Source organism: Catharus ustulatus, chromosome 2 (genome assembly GCF_009819885.2).
Source record: "Catharus ustulatus isolate bCatUst1 chromosome 2, bCatUst1.pri.v2, whole genome shotgun sequence".
In the NCBI taxonomy this organism is placed as follows: domain Eukaryota; kingdom Metazoa; phylum Chordata; class Aves; order Passeriformes; family Turdidae; genus Catharus; species Catharus ustulatus.
Window position 1 is genome coordinate 56,940,521 of NC_046222.1, and position 18,696 is coordinate 56,959,216.

The following is an 18,696-nucleotide window of genomic DNA, read 5'->3' on the forward strand; positions in this document are numbered from 1 at the left end:
AGAAACAGTTATGGGCAGTGCAGCCCCAAAGTACCCTGAGATTATATGTTCTTTATAAATACAGGTCGTGAGTTGGTAGTAAGGACAGCGTTTATGGTACTGAAAAACTCAAGCTGAATTTTTTGTGCTGTTGTGCAGTCTTTAGGTGTGTGTGTGGCTGTGCAGACTACAGTAAAAACTGAGTTAATTTCATGTAGGCACTTAACAAGTGGACGTCTCGTCTATTTGCAGTTAAAAATAAGGACAGAGATTTCCATCTTCAGAGTGCAGTTCTTCCTAACAAAATTTGAGATCTAATGTAAGCATTTCTGGAGACTTTAATTACAAACTACAATTTTTTTCCATTCCCCTATAGAGGGAGCCCAAGCAACTGCCATAGATAAAACACTTACCTGGCAGTCTGAAGTTAGGTCAGTCAGATGTTTTCACTTCAATTTCAGCTTGATTACTTTTCTGCAGATTTGAACTTCTGTTATTTTCATTCAGGTGTGTTTGTACTGAGTTCAGATTCCTGTTTAAGTTCTCCTATAAGCTCTGTGTATTTTCAGGACCGTGGAGAGTGTGGTAAATCACAGCTATACAAAAATTTCCCTTCTCAAAAAACAACCAAAAAAAGGCCACACGTATACCCATTGGTGCGATAACAGGTGGATTTGGTCCCACTGGATGAAGAATTGTATATGTGACACTTTTTTTTTGAGAAACATTTCCACCCCCGTTTTTACTTTAAAGTGACCGAAAGATAGCCCATAAGCAGAGCATGCAAGGATGCCTTTTAAAAAGTTTTAAAATGTTAAGCTTGCAAAAATTAACTGTTTCAAATTAATCTGACTAAAAATGCTATTAAATTTTTAAGTGCTGAAAACACATTCAGTAAAGTTTGATTCTTTTGCTGGACAAACATGTGGTTTTCCTCTTCAGAGTTTAGGTATTCTGCTTAGCAGAACCTCCCAATCATACAGAAATCTTCTACTGGAAAGGAATGGAGAATTGCAGGCATTTTAAAAGATGCAGTAAAAACCTATTTTTTGTGGAGTTTCAGGAACCCAGATGGAGAACAGAAGCTAAACAAAGTCCAAAACAGATCTCTCCTTTTATAGAAGGATGCACAGAGAAAAATTATATATGGTGTAGCAAGGAGTTGGAAGCGTATCTTCAGTTATGAGCTGTATTCTAAAAGTTATTTTGGACTTTTGAGAATAGTTTATTCTGTAATTCTTTTATGTCAAACTTGCACCACTTATATAACCCATTCTGCTGAAAGATTTCACTGCTTTTGGGATCCAGATATTCTACTTGGACATGAAAATACATGCAAAGGCACAAGCATGTGGTATCTCAGAATTTTTATTCCGTGTCCTTTGGTATTCGAACTTGTATATTTTTTGCGCTAAAATTTTCATACCAAACAACTTGTTTTTAAGTCAATCTGGTCTAGATACACTATTGCGAATATGTGCTAGGTACTTGTTACATTGATGAACAGTGTGTGACTGTTCCTACTAAAAATGTGTAAATTGCTAAGGTCTGTCTGGGAGCTAGCCATTACGTAGAAGAGCATGCATGCTGTGGTTTGTAATCTTGCTTTTTGCCTTGATATCAATACTCAAGTATATATGCATATTTTTATTAGCTTACCAGTTCAGTATGTTGAAGTTCTTACAGCCACCACACTGAATTCAGTTGTTACTGCTTATATGGCTTTTCATGTAACTTGGTGTAAAGAGGCATTGGCACAGATTTCTGGTCTTTCATTATTTTTACTCTCTGAGGTAATCTGTCTTAGTCTGAAATAAGCAAAATATAGCTTCAGGTCACCTGATTTCTGTCACATGTCACAGTCAGTTTGTTTACTTTCATCGCATGGGTCCCATCTGATGATGAACTCCTGTTGACAAGTTTTAAATTAGAATTAAAGTATTGCTTTTTCCATAAATCTGTTCGGAGTTGTTACTGAAGTGAGAGCTTGAAGATCTGTTGCTTTCAGTTTGATTGATTTATGACAGCACTGGTTGCCATGCAACAATTCATTTGTGTTTCATGATAAGATAGGGCAGTATTCTCTTTTGTACATCATTCTGTGAAAGATGAGTTTCAATTGCTGCTGGGGAGGAAGTGTTTGCCAGCGCTGCAGCACGCAGTAGTGTGGAGGTACACATGTCACTTCATTTGTAACAATGCCACCAGCTCGTCAGTAGCCAGCACTGACAGACATGTATTTGCCAGTCAGGCCTTTCAAAATGGGGTGTACTGCTACTCCTTGGGCATCACTGACCTGGTTGATTTTGGGTGTTTTTCTAGTTTAATTTCATGAAGTGCTAATACTGAGCGTTACTGAGACAGCTTCTTGCTAAATCATTTATTCTTCCCCTTGCTGCTTCTACCTCAAACCTCCATGCACTGTGTTGAACTAGGAAGCAATTGCATAGCAAAAGGTAATGACTCCAGGACTGTTTTACCATGCAACTATTTCTTAATGGCTAGATTGGAAGTACAGTGGAGGTGTGAGCTAGTTGTGTGGAGAAAAGAACCCACAGTTCATAATGCTTTTTATGGCAGAGTACCTCCTACATTTGTTTATTTGTTTTATAGTCTTGAAGAAAAGAGAATTACATTTGCATAATCTTAGCATATGTTTGCATTAACTATAGGTGTGGAAGAAAATATTCAAGAAGTAGTTGGGCACATCACAGAAGGTGTCTGCAGGCCTCTGAAGGTGAAGTATTTTGTTTTCCTTAGCACTCTAAATACAAAAACTGTTCTGTCATGTTTTTTCAGAACTTGTGCTCCCATCTCTTCAGTGTATTTTCATTGCCCTTGGTTAAGAATTAAATTGTCAGCTTCTGAAGGATTTTTTCCTCAAATTAAAGATCCCTTTGTTCATAGGTGTGTGCTTTATAAGAGTCATATAGTGAGCAATACTAGATGCTATATTTGGGTCTTGATTTTGGTTTACTTTCCCTATGTTGAGGAGTGCTGATGTGCAAAAATACAGCTTTGTGATAAGTGTATGGGAATAGCTGTAGTGGGTGAAATGAAAAATCATGTGTAATTTACTAACCTGTTTTTCACAGTGGTCATTATGCTTAGGGAAGAGTGTACAGGTTATGCAGCTGTGTCATACTTCAGTAGGATAGTTTCCTTGCCTGTTTGTGAGTATACTAAGGACTTACTGAGCTATAGCTTCTTTGTATATGATAGATCTCAGTAGATGTTTTTGTGCATGAACATGTCAAATTGATATAAAATGTTGATATTCACAACATGTCCTTCAGGAGGGAAGTGAACCTTTCAGTTCTGTTATGTGAAAAAACAGTTCCTTTTGTGGTTCGTGGGGTTTGTTTCAGTGTTTTGGGTTTTTTGGATTTGTTTTGTTCAATAGCTACAGCTCTTGTATTTTAAAAAAATCATGAAAAATTGTTTCCTAATTACCGTATTTATATTACTTCAGCTTTTTGTGCTTGTCACATCTTTCTATACTTGTCTTTTTTTCAAGCTACGGCCTTAGTAAGTTTAGGGGTCGCAACTGATAGAAATCATTAATGATGATCCATCAAATGATTGACTGACTTGTCTACTTCAGTGCTTCACATAAGCACTGAAATAATCAAAGTGATGAAGCTGACACCAATTATTGCTTGACCATGCAGTGTATAAAGCCAGGTGTTTTTAAAGTAAAGTCTACTGTCCTAAGTGTGATTATAATAAATTTCTCTTAGCATTCTGTAACTATAACAACCATATCTAGTTGACAAATACTCAGTCTCAAATGTGAACAGCTAGTTTCTGGATATGATACATAAGTTTCTGATAAGAAAAGGAATAGGGTCTGGAGAGGTAAAATTCAGAAAGGTGCCATTTAGAAAGTCACAGAATTACTGCAGAATTGAGGTTAGTGGGAGGTCGCTTGGTCCAAACTCCCAGCTCAGGCTGGGCCATCTAGAGCTGGTTGCCCAGGACTGTGTCCAGGTGACCTTTAAGTCACCTTTTGTTTTCCCTCTTTTTCCCCTGCCTGCTCTATTCTCTTCTGCTGTACAAGTAGAATATACTCAGTATTCATGTCCAGAGACCTTTTAGGTAACGCTGGAGACATATTTGTATAAAGACCTTTGTATATACAAATACATTGAAGAGCAGTGTTCACCTGTGTATTGAAATAAACTTTGTGCATTCAGTATTGCAAATAAGAGTTAAAAAGTAGTATTTGGTTTTGGTCTGTGAATTAGATGCAGACTGAAAGGGTTGAGGAAACAATCTTAGTTGGTTCTCACTGCAGCTGGCTCTGAGAAGAAGGGACTGCAGCACCTTGTGTTCCAACAGCAAATAACTTGGGAGAGTGGATGATGGCTGCTGATTTGTGTGTAGCCCTTTCACACGAAGGGAGGGCAGTGCAGTGATAAGTCACTGTCTGTTCTGCTTCATAAGTGCACAAAGATTGACCCTGGGCCAGCTTTTTATGAGTGGATTGAGACTCTGTGTACCGTGGAGACAAGGCATCAGTTGTCCACCTGTAAAGACTCTCAGCACCATTTTGTTGTGTAGCCAGTATCTCCTGGTTGAGATAAAACAGTCAACATAGCTGGTTATTAGTTAGAAATATATTTAACTCAATACTGGTCGGAAATATGTATGCTCTCCTTTAAGGGAAGAATTTATTCATCCTGGTGAAATTTATTTCTTAGGCAAAATACCTAATTCTTTGATGTTCTGAATTTCTGCATGATGCTAGAAATCTGCTGCTGTAGTTTAGCATTGCAGCTATTCTTGCTATTCAGTGCTAGGGAAGATTCCAGTATGTACTAGTATTAATCCATCAAATGATCTAATTATTTTAAAATTTCCAGTAACAGCAGAAGTCTGTAGGGACTGCAGGATTTTTGGAAGGCTTTTTGGATTTGTATTTTTTCTTTTTTTTAAGAGCGCATATACCTTCATGTTTTCTGCCCTGATGCTTGGCAGCCCAGAAGCGCTGCAGATCAAGCTGAACATTAAAGCTAACTGGGCATTCTCTTTTAAAATTTACTTCTGGTTAAATTTATTTTTCAAAAACCAGAGATATATTGCATATAAAGTCATAGAATTTATCACCTGAATAGTGTTTGTGTTTGTTCGTGCTACAGGTTAGAATTGAGCAGGTGATTGTTGCCGAGCCAGGAGCAGTTTTACTGTACAAGATTTCTAATTTGCTCAAGTTCTACCATCATACAATCAGGTATGCAAAGTTGCAAAATATGTTAAAAATGCTTCTTTTCCCTAATTATGTATGTAAGAATATATCTGCTAGGAAGAGTACTTTGTTGCTTAGTTGTTGCTCTGCACTGTAACGTCAAGAAGAAACACGTGATACCAAGCAGAAACCGTTTACCCATTGCCATTCCTCAGTTCATACCAAAACTGCTTTGGAATAGACTATCAATTTGCCAGAGTAACTATTTCTTTATTATTCTGTGTAGATTCAAATCATATACAAAAAAATTCTGCACAACATTTAATATGACCAAGTCAAGTCCCCTTTGAGAAAATGTTATTAAATGAAATTTCTTCAGGGTGTTTGTTTATTTGTTTGTTTGTTTTGTTTTTTGTTGTTGTTTAAATAATTGTGTTTTGATAACTTTTTGATAACTTTTTTCCCGCTAATTATTCACTTCCTCATCTCACTGTTGAAGACAGTTGATCACCTTCCAACCTTCCAGATGCCACCAGGAATACAGAAATTGGAGAAAAGCCAGAGCTGCTAATTTATATATAATTTGTATGTTGTAGCATATGCTGTAGTTCATTTTGGTTAGAAACAGCAGTAGGAGAAAAATCTTCCCCACAACCCTGGACTGAACTGTTGAGAATTTGAAAAATTAATATTACTATTCGAGCTTCTCTGTCTGAAAATACTTCAGATGTTGGACAGACTGGGATAAGCTTATTTCAAATCCTCAATTGTGATGGCAGGTGTATTCTAGAGCACATGTAAAACCTATTCTTAATTTTATTGTCCAAAAATCATGGAAGATTTTGGTGTTGTTTCTCTGTCTTCAAAGTTAGTGTTTCTCCAGAGTTATAAAGCTTGGTGCAATTAAAAATGTGATGTTAAAATGGAAGGTTTTAGGCAGTGTTATCTGTTGATTTCTGTCTTGTTAACAACACAATGTTTGAAGACCACTGAATACCTTCTACCAGCTGAATAATTTCCTCTCCATAGGGAAGGTGCACCTCACTAATGAAAGGAAAAAGCAGTTTGAGAAATGATGTATTAAACACAAAACTACAATCTGAAAATTGAGATAGAGGTTTATTATGACCTGATGATTTTTCACTGCCAATTTGTATCTTAAAAGTGCAATTCCTGTAGTCAGAGGGAGGGTATATCTGTGAGAGGAGCACAGTCCTGTAGTGCCATTTAAGGATTATGTGGTGTCTCTGCTAAGTGTGATCGTTTAACACTCAGAATAGCAAGGCATGAATTCTTAAATTTTTGGAGATGCCCAGTATGTCAGTGAGGAAAGGAGAGAGGTAATGCTTTCCCTAACAGGCAGTATGATAGAATATTGTTAACCCTTTTTTTAACATAATCTGATTTTTATAACAGAAGTAGATTTATTGCATAAGAAAGCAAAAATCCAGTAAATTTTAGTACTCTACAAAAAAGTTTTTGCAAGTTTGATAGTCTGTATTTAATATTTGCTTAATGACATACTTGATGATCCTTGTTCTTACAGTCAGCTTATCTCTCAACCATTATGGACAACTGTTCCCTGCAATTATTTGTTCTAAATTTTCAACTTTGAAAATAATATTTTTTAAAATTTTATCAAAGTATCGGAATATCATCTTTTCCCCCTTTTAGATTCATTAAATAATCTTATTTTTTTTCCAGTGGTATTGTAGGAAACAGTGCAGCCACACTGTTGACAACAATTGAAGAAATGCACTTGTTGAGCAAGAAAATATTCTTTAATAGCCTGAGTCTTCATGCAAGTAAACTAATGGACAAGGTTTGTTTCAAAATTGTACAGCTTTCATGATTCAAAACATGCTTGCGTTTCCCTTTTGTCTAGTAAGATTGCTAAATAAATAGCTGTTTTATATGTCATCTTTTGCTAAAGTTGAAGTCTTGTATTTTCAGTCCTTTAGTCATAGAACTACATCACAAACTTACTGTTTATATTTTAATTTTAATAATAGTGGGGATTTTGTAGATATGCGGCTAAAATCCTGCAGTTAGCAATATTCGTTTGCAGAACAGTTTAAAATGTAGAGAAACAACAAAAGTAGGAAATTTTCTTAAGTGCAATAGAGCAAAGTCGGGAAAATGAGCTGTATAATTTGTATTAATGCATCATCAGATCAGTAGTTAATTGTGCATCATTCCTTTTTTGAAGTTGCAAGGTATATCCCAAAATGGTAAGCTAAGTAAAAGCAAAATTTGGGCTTTTCTGTCTATTATAAAAGTCGTTCTACCACATGAACATTGCTATAACATTTGTAAAAACATTTCTTACTTATTTGACCTACAAAAAAAATGGAAAAAATACTTAATTTTCCATATAGTATTCTTTGTGCAGACTTGTAATTTGCTGACCACTCAGGTTTTCTAAGTGTTGTCAGTTTTGGTCTGTGGTTCCAAATGAGTTCTGTCATTCAGCACAGTCTGTCTGCTCCTAATTTCCTGTCTTTCTGCAGGGGCCAGGGAATGACTCAAACAAGCAATTGCTTCTCCTCTCCCAGATATCCCAGTGACTCCTTTTAGTGATTTCATTTGTTCATTGGGTTACTCCATAGCTGCTATCACACACAGTCCATACTTCTAAAGTCCACTTACTGCATTCTTGCTCTCAGGTATTTCCATTTGAATGCAGTATCATATCAATAATAGTTCCTTTGCTATTAATGTTTCTTCAAGGATCAGCTAAAGCTGTCCATGCAATGGACAAGGACAACATGAATTTACTAAAAAATGTTTTCTTTCCTAGTATGCGAGCTAAAATAAAATTTCTGTGTAAATTTTCTTTATATAAAAAGAAATCAGCAAAAATGTATGACTGCTCTTTGCTTACAAAGTGCTTAAGGAAAGAAATTTTCTTGGCTTGAAAACATCTCTGTATTCATCTCTTTTGTATTTATTTATCTTGTTGGGTATTACATCTATACTCAATTAGGATTCAGCATGATTTTCCTTCTCATGTAACTCACAATCTTTGAGGTTTTCTTTTGGGCAATACACTGTTTTCAATTTGGAAGTGTGTAGAATTCAGAAGAAGAATGATAAAGGAATTATGATCCCGAAGTCCATAGTGTGTATTTTTTCTGTTCTTTCTGTTGTCACTGTGGCAAGGTTGTATAGTCCTCTTTGCCCTCTTAGTTCCCCTTCCCTCACCCCCCAGTCTAGATGTAACTGGTTCTGGATGCTGTCATTGTTTTATAAAGTAGTCAAATTTGCTTTTACTGGCCTTAAATGAAGGCAGTGATTGCACTCCCACCTTCAGTGCTATTTTATTTCAAATAATGAATGGCATACCGAGCCTACCATGTAATGGGAAAAGATCATAATATTGCTCTTTCTCAGAAACACATTTATAAATTAAGTCTGAGCCATCGACAATATTACATTGCCTATGTGCCCTGTGAAGATCTTTCCTCAGAATATAATTGAGGTCAAAAGCTTAAAGAGGTTTGGGGGACTGTTAGATATATAGGTAAAAAAGGCTTCCCCAATTACTTATTAATCTGCTTCAGGAGATAACAATGAGGTAACTCTATGTCTGAGAAGAAATCTTGCTGTTCTCATGTGTAGTTCATGTAACTGAATTTTAGATAGTCCTCTGTAGCACCTTATATTATTACCCTTTGTGAGTGGATTACTGAATTGATAGAATGATGTCTTATCTCTTCATGACTGAAATTAGTTTTGCCTCATAAAAAATACAAAATTTATAGGCTGATTACACTCAGAGAAACATTAGTTTCCATGCGATAAAGACCTTTCTTTTATCATAAATTAAATTCTCTTGTTACTTAGTTTTTTGTGTGTTAGTGTACAGATAAGCAGGTTTTATGCCTTATCATTTGTCTTTCTAGGTTTAGGAGTGAATGTCACAATGCCTTTACATTGTGAGGAAACTGAAGGTTACTTTTTATCATGCTTTTCTAAAATGCATGTTCAGACCAAAATTTTGTATATATATTAGTAGGATTTTCTTTTCTTTCATCCCAGCCTTATTCCAGCTATGTATGCACTGCAGTTGCTTCCAGAATTTTTTTTTTTTCATTTTTAGAGAAGATTAAACCCCTGGAAGATAGATCTTTTGTGCTTACATAGGCAATTGCAAAGGCTTCATTGCTGTTCCTGTTGTGCAGCTAGAGAAAATTCAGTGGGAAAATTAGTAAATTTCACTTGAACAATCTGGAAATTGTGGTTTCTTACTTCAATGTAGATTATGCATCTTAAGGCATTGATAAACCTGTTTCAAAGAATAACAATTGTCCAATGCTCTGATTAAAATATGATTCTTAGGACAATTTGAATAATTTTGGAAATACATTAAAATGCAAATAGGATGTTCTGAAGTAAAAATACTTCTATTTCTATAGGTTTAAGTGCCGCTTCTGTTTAGATTATTGCAAAATGGTGAATGACCTGTCAGGTAGACAATTCTAACAATAGCATTTCCTCAGTATCATCTGTTGTTGCTGATAATTTGCTTTTTTAATATCTACCTTGTATCTAGTAGTGGATAGATCAGAATATGATTTAAGCAAATGTTTCACTTAAATATAGCTGGCTGGGAACATTTTTTAGACAGAGCAGGTTTCATTAAATATGCTAACTCCTCAAGATCCCATCCTTAGGATGCAGACAAATGACAGGATGGTAATTTGATGTCCTCATCATCACAGACAATTTAATTCCCTAGATTATTGATTATCCTGAGTTGAGCATTGCCTTCAGTCTTCCTGGGATTTAATTTCTAAAGCACAGTGGGAAACTGAAACTTCAGGCTGTTCTTTCTAGGACAAGAAAATAGCTTCCTCTTCATATCTATTTTTGAGAAAAGTCCCATATTACATAAGAAGTGACACTAGTGTGGAGGTGTATGGAAGCTTTTAGGCAGTCTTAGATCAGGATTCTCCCTCTTGGTTGTCAAGCGATCGGTGTAAATGATAGAGGGAAATCCCTGGTTACTTCAGAATACTTACTGGTATGCTCAGAAACACTTCGCTATGAACTTTTTCTTCATTACATAAGAAAATCTCAAGCATCCTGGTTGGAATCTGAAAATAAAATACTCAGCAGATCTCAACTTCAAACTGTTTGTTCTGAGAAAGCTTTTTTTTATGGTGTTCTCGTTCAGGCTTCTCAGGTAGCTCAGTTTGAGCTGAAATCCATGGGACAGAAATATTCAGCAGACTGCTGGAAAGCAAGTCCATTGTTATCAAAGAAATGCAGTACACAAGGAATTCTCTTTGGTTCCAGCACTTCTTGAAACCTGTCACAAAACTTGGTAACAGAGTTGTTGCAAAGCCACTTTACTTTTAGGGTTTAAAAGGCCATTAACAACTTTGAGATTCTCAGGCTACTGTAGAGCTCAATGTTGGTATCTTACAGAAGTTGTGCAAAACCAGCCACCTCCCGTGGCACTGAGGGTTTGGTGCATCAGCTCTTACTGCAGACACTGTCTCTCCATCGCCTTAGTGGCTCTTACCCTTCAGAGCCAGTGTTGGACATTCTTGCCAGTACTTTCTAGTTGTGGTAGCAATTGATTTGTTCTGGTGTTTGGTTGAGTCAGAGTATTTTTCGACCAGTGTTGGTGTCCTTATCATGAAAAAAATGTGTTTGTATTTGTTGCTTTTTAGATTTTTTGGATGTAACCACGAGTCTACCAAGCATGCTAGTAAAGTGGATCAGAATTATCATTTAAATCCTTACATATCCTTTTCTATGTTTCTTTTTACTCTGTGCTTATAAATCAAATGTATAGGAACTCAGGATTCTGCTTGTGTTACTCTTTTTCTGGATCTAATTGTAAATCCAGGAGAAAATAGTGAATGAAAATAATTGTCAGAACAACAGAAACTGTTCCAATGAAACTGGGAGTAGAGTTCAGAGTACCTAATGGACTGGAGTGGATGGAGTGCTCTTTCAGTCCTCTCAATATGGGAGTTATTTAATATCATGAATACACTGGTGAGGCATTTTAACAAGTGTGTTAGACCAACTGATGTCAGAATGTTTTATTGGACCACCTGTTAAATTAGGAGAGTGGGAATTTTCAAACCCACATACCCTTCCTCCAGTTTCACTAGTGTTCCAGAACAATTATTAAAGGAAAGAATAATTGCAAACATTTAATGAAATGGAATGAGCGTTATCGTAAGGGCACTAGAGAAGGATTGTGCCAAACCCCAGTCATCTGCTGTCTGAGCAGTTAGAAGACTATTAGTAGAGTATCCCAAATTAAGTTTTGGGATTATTATTCCTTAATGCTGTTCTTTTTAGAGTAGATGTATGCTAATTAAATGCTGTGATTGCATTATCTTTTAAGTTTGTCAGTGAGAGAGATATTAAAACGTTGCATGGGAATAATTGTAAACTTGTCCTTTATAATTTGATTCCTGCCAGAATGAAACCTATTAGGTTTCTGGGAAATCAGATGTGGGGCAGATTGAGTAAAACTGATTATTGTTGTTGTGATCTGAATGCTGTTGAGCTTTTAAAAGGATCCATGAGAACAAAGCAAAATTAGTTATCTTTTCTTCCAAGAGCAACTTGATAGCTGAAAAGACAAGCATGCCATTAGGCATTCCACTCTGTTGACCTCTGTAGGATCCCAATAGGACCAGAACATTTTAAGACAGCTTCTCTGATAAGAGATGCACTCAGTTTTCTTAGAGTGCTGGTGAATATTGTCTCATCTGAGGAGAATGGACTCTGCAGATGATGCTGCTTAGTGTTAACTGACAGCATGAAAAATTAATAACGTTTTTACAAGGTTCCACTCTGTAGTACTTTGGATCCAGCCTCTACCAGTGGGGGTTTTTAAGAGACTGTATTTAAAGCTGATTGGGCTCTTATAAAAACCACTAACCTTCCATTTGTTACTTGTAAGTAGGGCTTTCTCTGTGGAGTTCTGTGTTTTAAATTACCATGTCGTTTTATTTGGTAGTAGTATCACAGAATTAAAGAATGAATGAGTTCAGCAGGAAACTAGAAACCATCTTGTCCAACCCTCTTGCTTATGACACGAAGCGTCATCTAGAGCAGATTGCCCAGAACTTGCTCTAGCTGAAGTTTTAATATCACAAAGGATGGAGTCAAAAACTTCACTGTGCAGCTGTCTCCAGTGTTTGACTAACCTCACAGTAAAAAATTGTTTTCCTGTGACTTAATCTGTGCCCATTGCCTCTTGACCTGTTACTGGACACCACTGAGAAGAGTTTTGGCTCCATCTTCATCCCTCACTTCACATGTTTATACACATTTATAACATCCCCCCTGAGCCTTCTCTTCTCCAGGCAGAACACAGCCTCTCCTTGTGTAGGAGGTATTCCATTCCCTTCATGAACATTGTAACTGTTAACTTTCTAGTGTTCAAGTGCCATAGTTATAAAAAGTTCTGATTGACTGTGCAGTATTTTCAGAAGAAAATTTGCTCTTTTTTAAAATGTAACCTTTTCTGTAAATGAGGAAGGGAAATAATTAACATAGATGCACACTTCTTGATTGTTGATGCTGCCTTTTCTTTTTTCTGTGTTTTCATTTGCTGTTTGTAAACTTCTGTTAGACATCCTTTGAGCTACTTGCTCACGTAGACACAGAAATCGGCTCTGGATGATATGTTTGGAGGAAGATTACTGGCTTGGTATCTGTTCCCCTCTGATTAATATGCAGAAAAGAAGATACAAATTTTTCTACTAAAGCTTCTGTACAACTTTTGCTACCCATTTCAGAATTCAGTTCAGTTTTGTATATTGGATTTTAAAAATTGATCATTTCTTGAGTTTTTTGAAAGGCTGAAGAGCTGTTTGGCATCATTTCTAAATGACTGAAGTGGTAGTTAAAACCGATTAGAGACTTAAAACTGTGTTAGAGTATGTTTTAATGCAGTTGAACTCACTTCTGCAGAACTTTGCTAATCATGTTTTAGTTAGCTGCTGTCTAGCTTGCATCTGAAAGAGGTACTTCAAAAGTGGAACTCAGCATGTATTTGAAACCTATTTTTCTGGAAATAGGATCAATTATAATGATCTCTTAGCACATGTAAAACATTCAGGTCTTCAATTATTTTTTTATTAGAATAGTGATTAGTGCTCACGAACTGGAGCCTAAAGTGTCTGCTTTTAAATTTTCTCTTTTAATTTAAAAAAAAAGCCCTCACTTTGTATTCATGTGTCAAAAGTTAGAATTTTCAAAATTAACATAGCACTACTTTGATTCACCTTCCACTTACTGATAATTTTTTCTTCATTGCAGTAATCAGGAATTTCAGGGTAGCCCAAATAAAATCTAGGGATCTAAATCTTTTTTCCTTGCCATATTTTTTTTCTTCCATTATGTTGTTCCTTGCTCTTACTTAGAAGACAGTGGACTGTAAAGGAACAGGCAAGTGAAAGATAAAGCTAATTTAAGAGCTTCTGAGCACTGGCTACGTCAGGAGACAAAAATTCTGTGCAAAGCTGCCTGAAATTATAATTGCCATGATCTGTGTGTGTGTTGGAAGTGAAAGCTCCATTAAACTCTAGTGTCAAAATAATGCCAAAATATTGGTGAATGCAGTCCAGTTCAAGTCTGAGAATGGTGTGTTCAGGACACAACCAATACCCCTAATAATAACAAAAAGAAAGAAGAAGAAAGTCATTCAGGGTTGTAAATTTCAGTGAACTTTACTACTGATCAGCACTGAGTTAGTGCCTCTTTTTGAACTACTGTTATTTCATTGCTAGAATATTTTTTCATGCTTTCAGGGCTGCTTGGACTGAACAACTGTTCTCTGAACCTATTAGATTTAGTTTTCAATTAGTTCCTTGAGTTCAGTATATTCTCTTTTTGGAAAGTGAGAATAGAGGAACATTTTATATTCAGAAGGATGAAAAAAGTTTTCATTAAAGTATGGGGACATGTATGGTATCTCAAATGTTTCAAAACAGAAAGCGTGAAAGTTCAGTCTGGTTTCAGAGAGGGAGTTGTTTTTTCCTTTCTTTTCTGGCATGTTCATCAGGTATAGATTCATTTCCAGATGCCTCTGTAATGTTCTGCTCTGAAGATGTTTGCTGTGCTGTCCTTGGTTTCTTTGGCCATCAGCCTCTGCCCCTTGGATTTTTTTTTTTTAAACTTGAAGATTCAGACATCCATGTTACTATGCCATTCATCAATATTTCTCATTTGGAAAGGTGTGGAACATGTTGCCCATGACTTGGAGTCATCCCAAGCTGCTGCCTTTTCTTTAGAGCTGGAGTCTGGAGTACTGCAGAAGTGCATGCTGCATTGCTCTGCTGTGGCCAGATACCCTGACTGAGACACGTGGCCCAGTCCCGTCCAAACGTACATCGCCCTACCTCCTTCTGGAGAGATTATGCCTTTAAGTCTTAATTTACTGTGTATTGCTGAGGATCTCCTTACTCCCACATGGTCCAGTCACATCTGTGTTTCCCCGTGCATGGGCAGAAGAGAGGGAGGTGGGAAGTGGATTGTTAGCAGAAGGAAATGGGGTTGTAGTAAAGCTTTGGAGGCAGCAGGAAGCCAGTTTGAGGCAGCATTGGTGACAAAGAGATGGAGCTGTTTGGACTAGAACCTAAGAAATGTGTGTTGGGAAAAAGAGGTGCTAGATTTTCTATAAATGTTTTATTAAGCGTTTAATGAGTATTTGCCTGTTAAAAAGAAAGGGTAAAGTATGTGAGCCTGGGTTAAAAATAACAGAGAATTTCAGTCCATTTCAGGGTGTCCAATTTTCATAATTTGACATGGAAAGTATTTTTTTTTTCCTCTAATATGTACAAACTTTCCTTCTGTATTTTTTGAACATCTGCATTACCTGCTTCTTAGCTTTGCATTAGACTACTTTTCGTGCAGTCTCGTTGCAGTTCACGTAGGTGTACTTGAGTTAGCTTGTGTGCAGTTCATTTGTGTACTGGCAGTTTAAGGTACAAACTTGCTGGGGATTGAGACTGTTGCATTTGTGACTGCAGCTTCCATAATCAGCATCACAGGAACTGTGTAGTTTTGTCAAAAACTGCTGCAGCATTGCTCTCGTCTCCCAGAGCTCTGCCTGCACTGGATTCTGAAGTGTTTGCAGGAGATCCTGCTCAAACTGAACTCAGTGATGCCAACAAAGTGGCTACTCTTTGGCACCTAATCTTGTAAATGTATTTCTTTCACTGCCAAAACCAGTAGCATTTGGGTTTTTCCAAATGGTAAAATAGCTATAGTCTGAATGAAAGGAGGAATTTACTGTTGCTTGTTTGGCACTGAATGAGATGATTGTGCTGAAAGTTGCAGGCGATTATTGTCTGAAATGTGCTAGATTTGTCCAGTGTCAAATTGAAGTTCGTCTCTGTGTGCCTATATGTAATTTTGTTGTTAGCTGATTACATTTGTGCTAACAGACTGGATGGTGTTTTCTGGAAATGAGATTAATATAAGTTTCCACAAACAGATAATCTTGTTCTTCAGGTAGAGCTCCCACCTCCTGATCTTGGCCCAAGCTCTGCTCTAAATCAGACACTTAACTTGCTGCGGGAGGTTCTGGCATCTCATGACTCATCTGTTATTCCACTGGATGCCCGTCAGGCTGACTTTGTGCAGGTACAGGAATGTTTCACTGCTTTGTGTGTGTGAAGAGGAGGGAAAGGGGCAAAAAAAGAATATGTAAGTTAGTTTCAGTGCACAAAGGTAGATGGAACATTAATCTTTTTGTCTGGTCCCATTTTGGAGCTCTCTGTCAAGCCAGAGTTTGTAATGTGCATAACAGGGTGACTAACAAAATGGATAATTACAGTTGAGTATGGAGTGCTACTCTTAACACAGTACCTAAATTCTGTTATCCAATTACTACTCCATTAAGTAAATACACTCAAGATTGCACAATTACCAATTATCTAATCTGGGTTATTCTTCCTCCTGCTAGGCTGGAATCTGTTCTTCTCAGGTTTTTATACTTTCCCCATCACTGTGGTAGGTGATCACCTGCTGACAAATCCGGTAGAAAACTGCTTTCACAGTCGGAAACTCTCATTCCTCTTTATTCTGCTTTGGGGAATAAATACATGATAGAGACAGAATGAGGTTAGAAGCCTCATGTGACATGATTTCCACCCTCCCCTCCCTCTTTTCTGTGTGTTTGCTATTTTAGGTCCTGTCTTGTGTGCTAGATCCGTTGTTGCAGATGTGTACTATGTCTGCTAGTAATTTGGGCACAGCTGATATGGCAACCTACATGGTAAATTCACTTTACATGATGAGGACTACTCTGGCTCTCTTTGAATTCACTGACAAACGTCTAGAAATGTTGCAATTTCAGGTAAGCTTTAGCAGCCCCAAAAGAAAATGAACTTAATACTGATTTCTGCACACTATAAGTTGTGATGTGAACATGTTTATCTTAAAATCAACCGAAAGCCACTATTGTCAAAATTGGGGATATATAGGATGAGGGGTTCTTATCAGAGACCATGGGCAGATAGCATCTTGCATTTTAAACAGACAAAAAAATTATTAAAAGATTTGGTTTAGTTTGGTTTAGTTACAGATAAACCCAGACCAGTGAACATTTTCATTATCCTAATCGTTTAATATTTATCTGCAAACTGTATGAGAAGAAGCAAATGGAAATTGAAAGCTCAGTCAAATGGCTGACTGTATTTCATCACACAGTTAGTACTAGATCATCATCTGTTTTGTACTAGAATATTGTGTAGCTGAAGTTACCGCTTCAGTCCTGCTTTCTGCTCTCTTTTCTCACTTGTTTGGTTTCCCCTCACATCCTGGGATAGTAATTCATGCGTGGTGCAGTTTTGAAATGGAAACTGTTGGCTTACAAAAACTTGCCCATTGCCCATTTATATTTTGCTACATGAATATGTCTGCAATATATCTCAGGAGAGCATTTGGAACTAGGGGGCTTGAAAAAAGTTAGAAATTCTTACTTGAAGGGATCAGCAAGGATTGGCTGTGAGCCATTTTTCACTTTCTACTCCAAATCAGAATTTCTAGCACCTTTTAGCTCTGAAACAAACAAACAGAAAACCTCACCAAACTGTCTGGGGTATTTCTAATTTCTTTTATCAGAGTTCCTTTCACAGTAAATGTTGCAATTGATTTATTTTTCAAAAAAGCAGTAGAGCTGAATCTTACACATTTAATACCATTTACTTTCTTCAAACATTTTACAAATACAGGAATGGACTGAAAAAAATCTTTAAGATTATACATAAGTAGGTGATTCAAGTGGAGTTAGAATGGCATATTTAATAGGAGAAACATTTTTCATATAAAAAGAACTCACTAAGACAGTTAAAAACTCCAAATTGAAGTATTAAGATTTCCCTTCTGATTTAAAGAGGAAAGTGTGTTCTTCTATACAATTTTAGGAAGTAAAAAGGTAAACTCTTTAAGTATCAGACAAAAGAATCTAGCGTTTTACTAGACTTAAATATATGACAATTTTGTTTCTTTAGGATTAAAACAAAAAAAATTGTGGGGTATTTGTCTGTAAAAATGAAGTAATAATGTATATATACCCAAATGTCTGAGATACCTCAAACTGAAAAATGATTGCTGCTGCTGTGACTGGATTTAGAGATTAGGTTTTCCTGCAAAGATTGTATTAAGAATGTGAAATACTCTTACAGGTTTTTTCATATGAAGGTAATTAAAACAAAGTGGATAACTGTAATTTCACTGTCTATTGTTCTTTCAGTTGACTTTTTTGAAATACATGTTTATCAGTATTGAATTTAAAATCAATTCTGAACATGATTTAGTTTCAGGTTTATTTTCCTTATGAAAGACTGTCACTTGTTTATTGTAATACTGCCCTGTTATTGTCAGTATTTTAATAAGAGTTGAATGATTTTTATCACATATTTTCAAAGAAGTATATAAAAATAAAATTATATAGGAATTTTTAAGATCAAGGCTACAATTTTCATTTTTGGCGATGTGGAATTTACAAATACCAAAGAAATATATTCTTTTATTAGTTAGACATGAAAGAATGCTCTGCATTTTTATTATTGGTTCCTCATAATAAGAAATATGTAAATAGATAAAATAATTATCCTTTATGTAGTTGTAGTATTTCCTTGTGCGTTGATCACTCTCCTTATTTGTGTTTTTTTCCTTATTATTTGTGTTTCTAGACCTTTTAACCCCAGAACTTGTTGCATTTAATATTCTCACACACTCTTTATAAATACCTTATGCTTACCATTTCAGATTGAAGCTCATTTAGATACACTCATAAATGAGCAAGCTTCCTACGTTCTAACGAGGGCTGGTCTGAGTTACATTTATAATGCTCTGCAGCAACACAAACCAGAACAGGTGAGCTTACAGAATTTACGTGTTGAGAGGGTACCACACACTTGCCTACTAGTAGAATTCTGGCACTAATGTTTGTGCAAATTAAGCTTCCTCTGACAGCAAAGGTTTTGTAATGTTGGTTTTTCACATGGGGCCAGGACTATTAGACACAGGCACCTTGCAGC

General features: G+C 36.3%; 1 protein-coding gene across 2 annotated transcripts in view; it reads left to right on the plus strand.

Moving 5' to 3' along the window:
- The window catches only part of COG6 (component of oligomeric golgi complex 6), a 53,722-nt gene that overhangs the window by 25,343 nt on the left and 9,683 nt on the right, over positions 1-18,696 (plus strand). For both annotated transcript variants that reach the window (XM_033051303.1, XM_033051304.1), the window contains exons 11-16: positions 2,652-2,716; positions 5,121-5,212; positions 6,872-6,989; positions 15,662-15,793; positions 16,341-16,508; positions 18,425-18,532. In XM_033051303.1, coding sequence (XP_032907194.1) covers positions 2,652-2,716; positions 5,121-5,212; positions 6,872-6,989; positions 15,662-15,793; positions 16,341-16,508; positions 18,425-18,532 — 683 coding nt within the window. The remainder of the gene's footprint in view (positions 1-2,651; positions 2,717-5,120; positions 5,213-6,871; positions 6,990-15,661; positions 15,794-16,340; positions 16,509-18,424; positions 18,533-18,696) is intronic.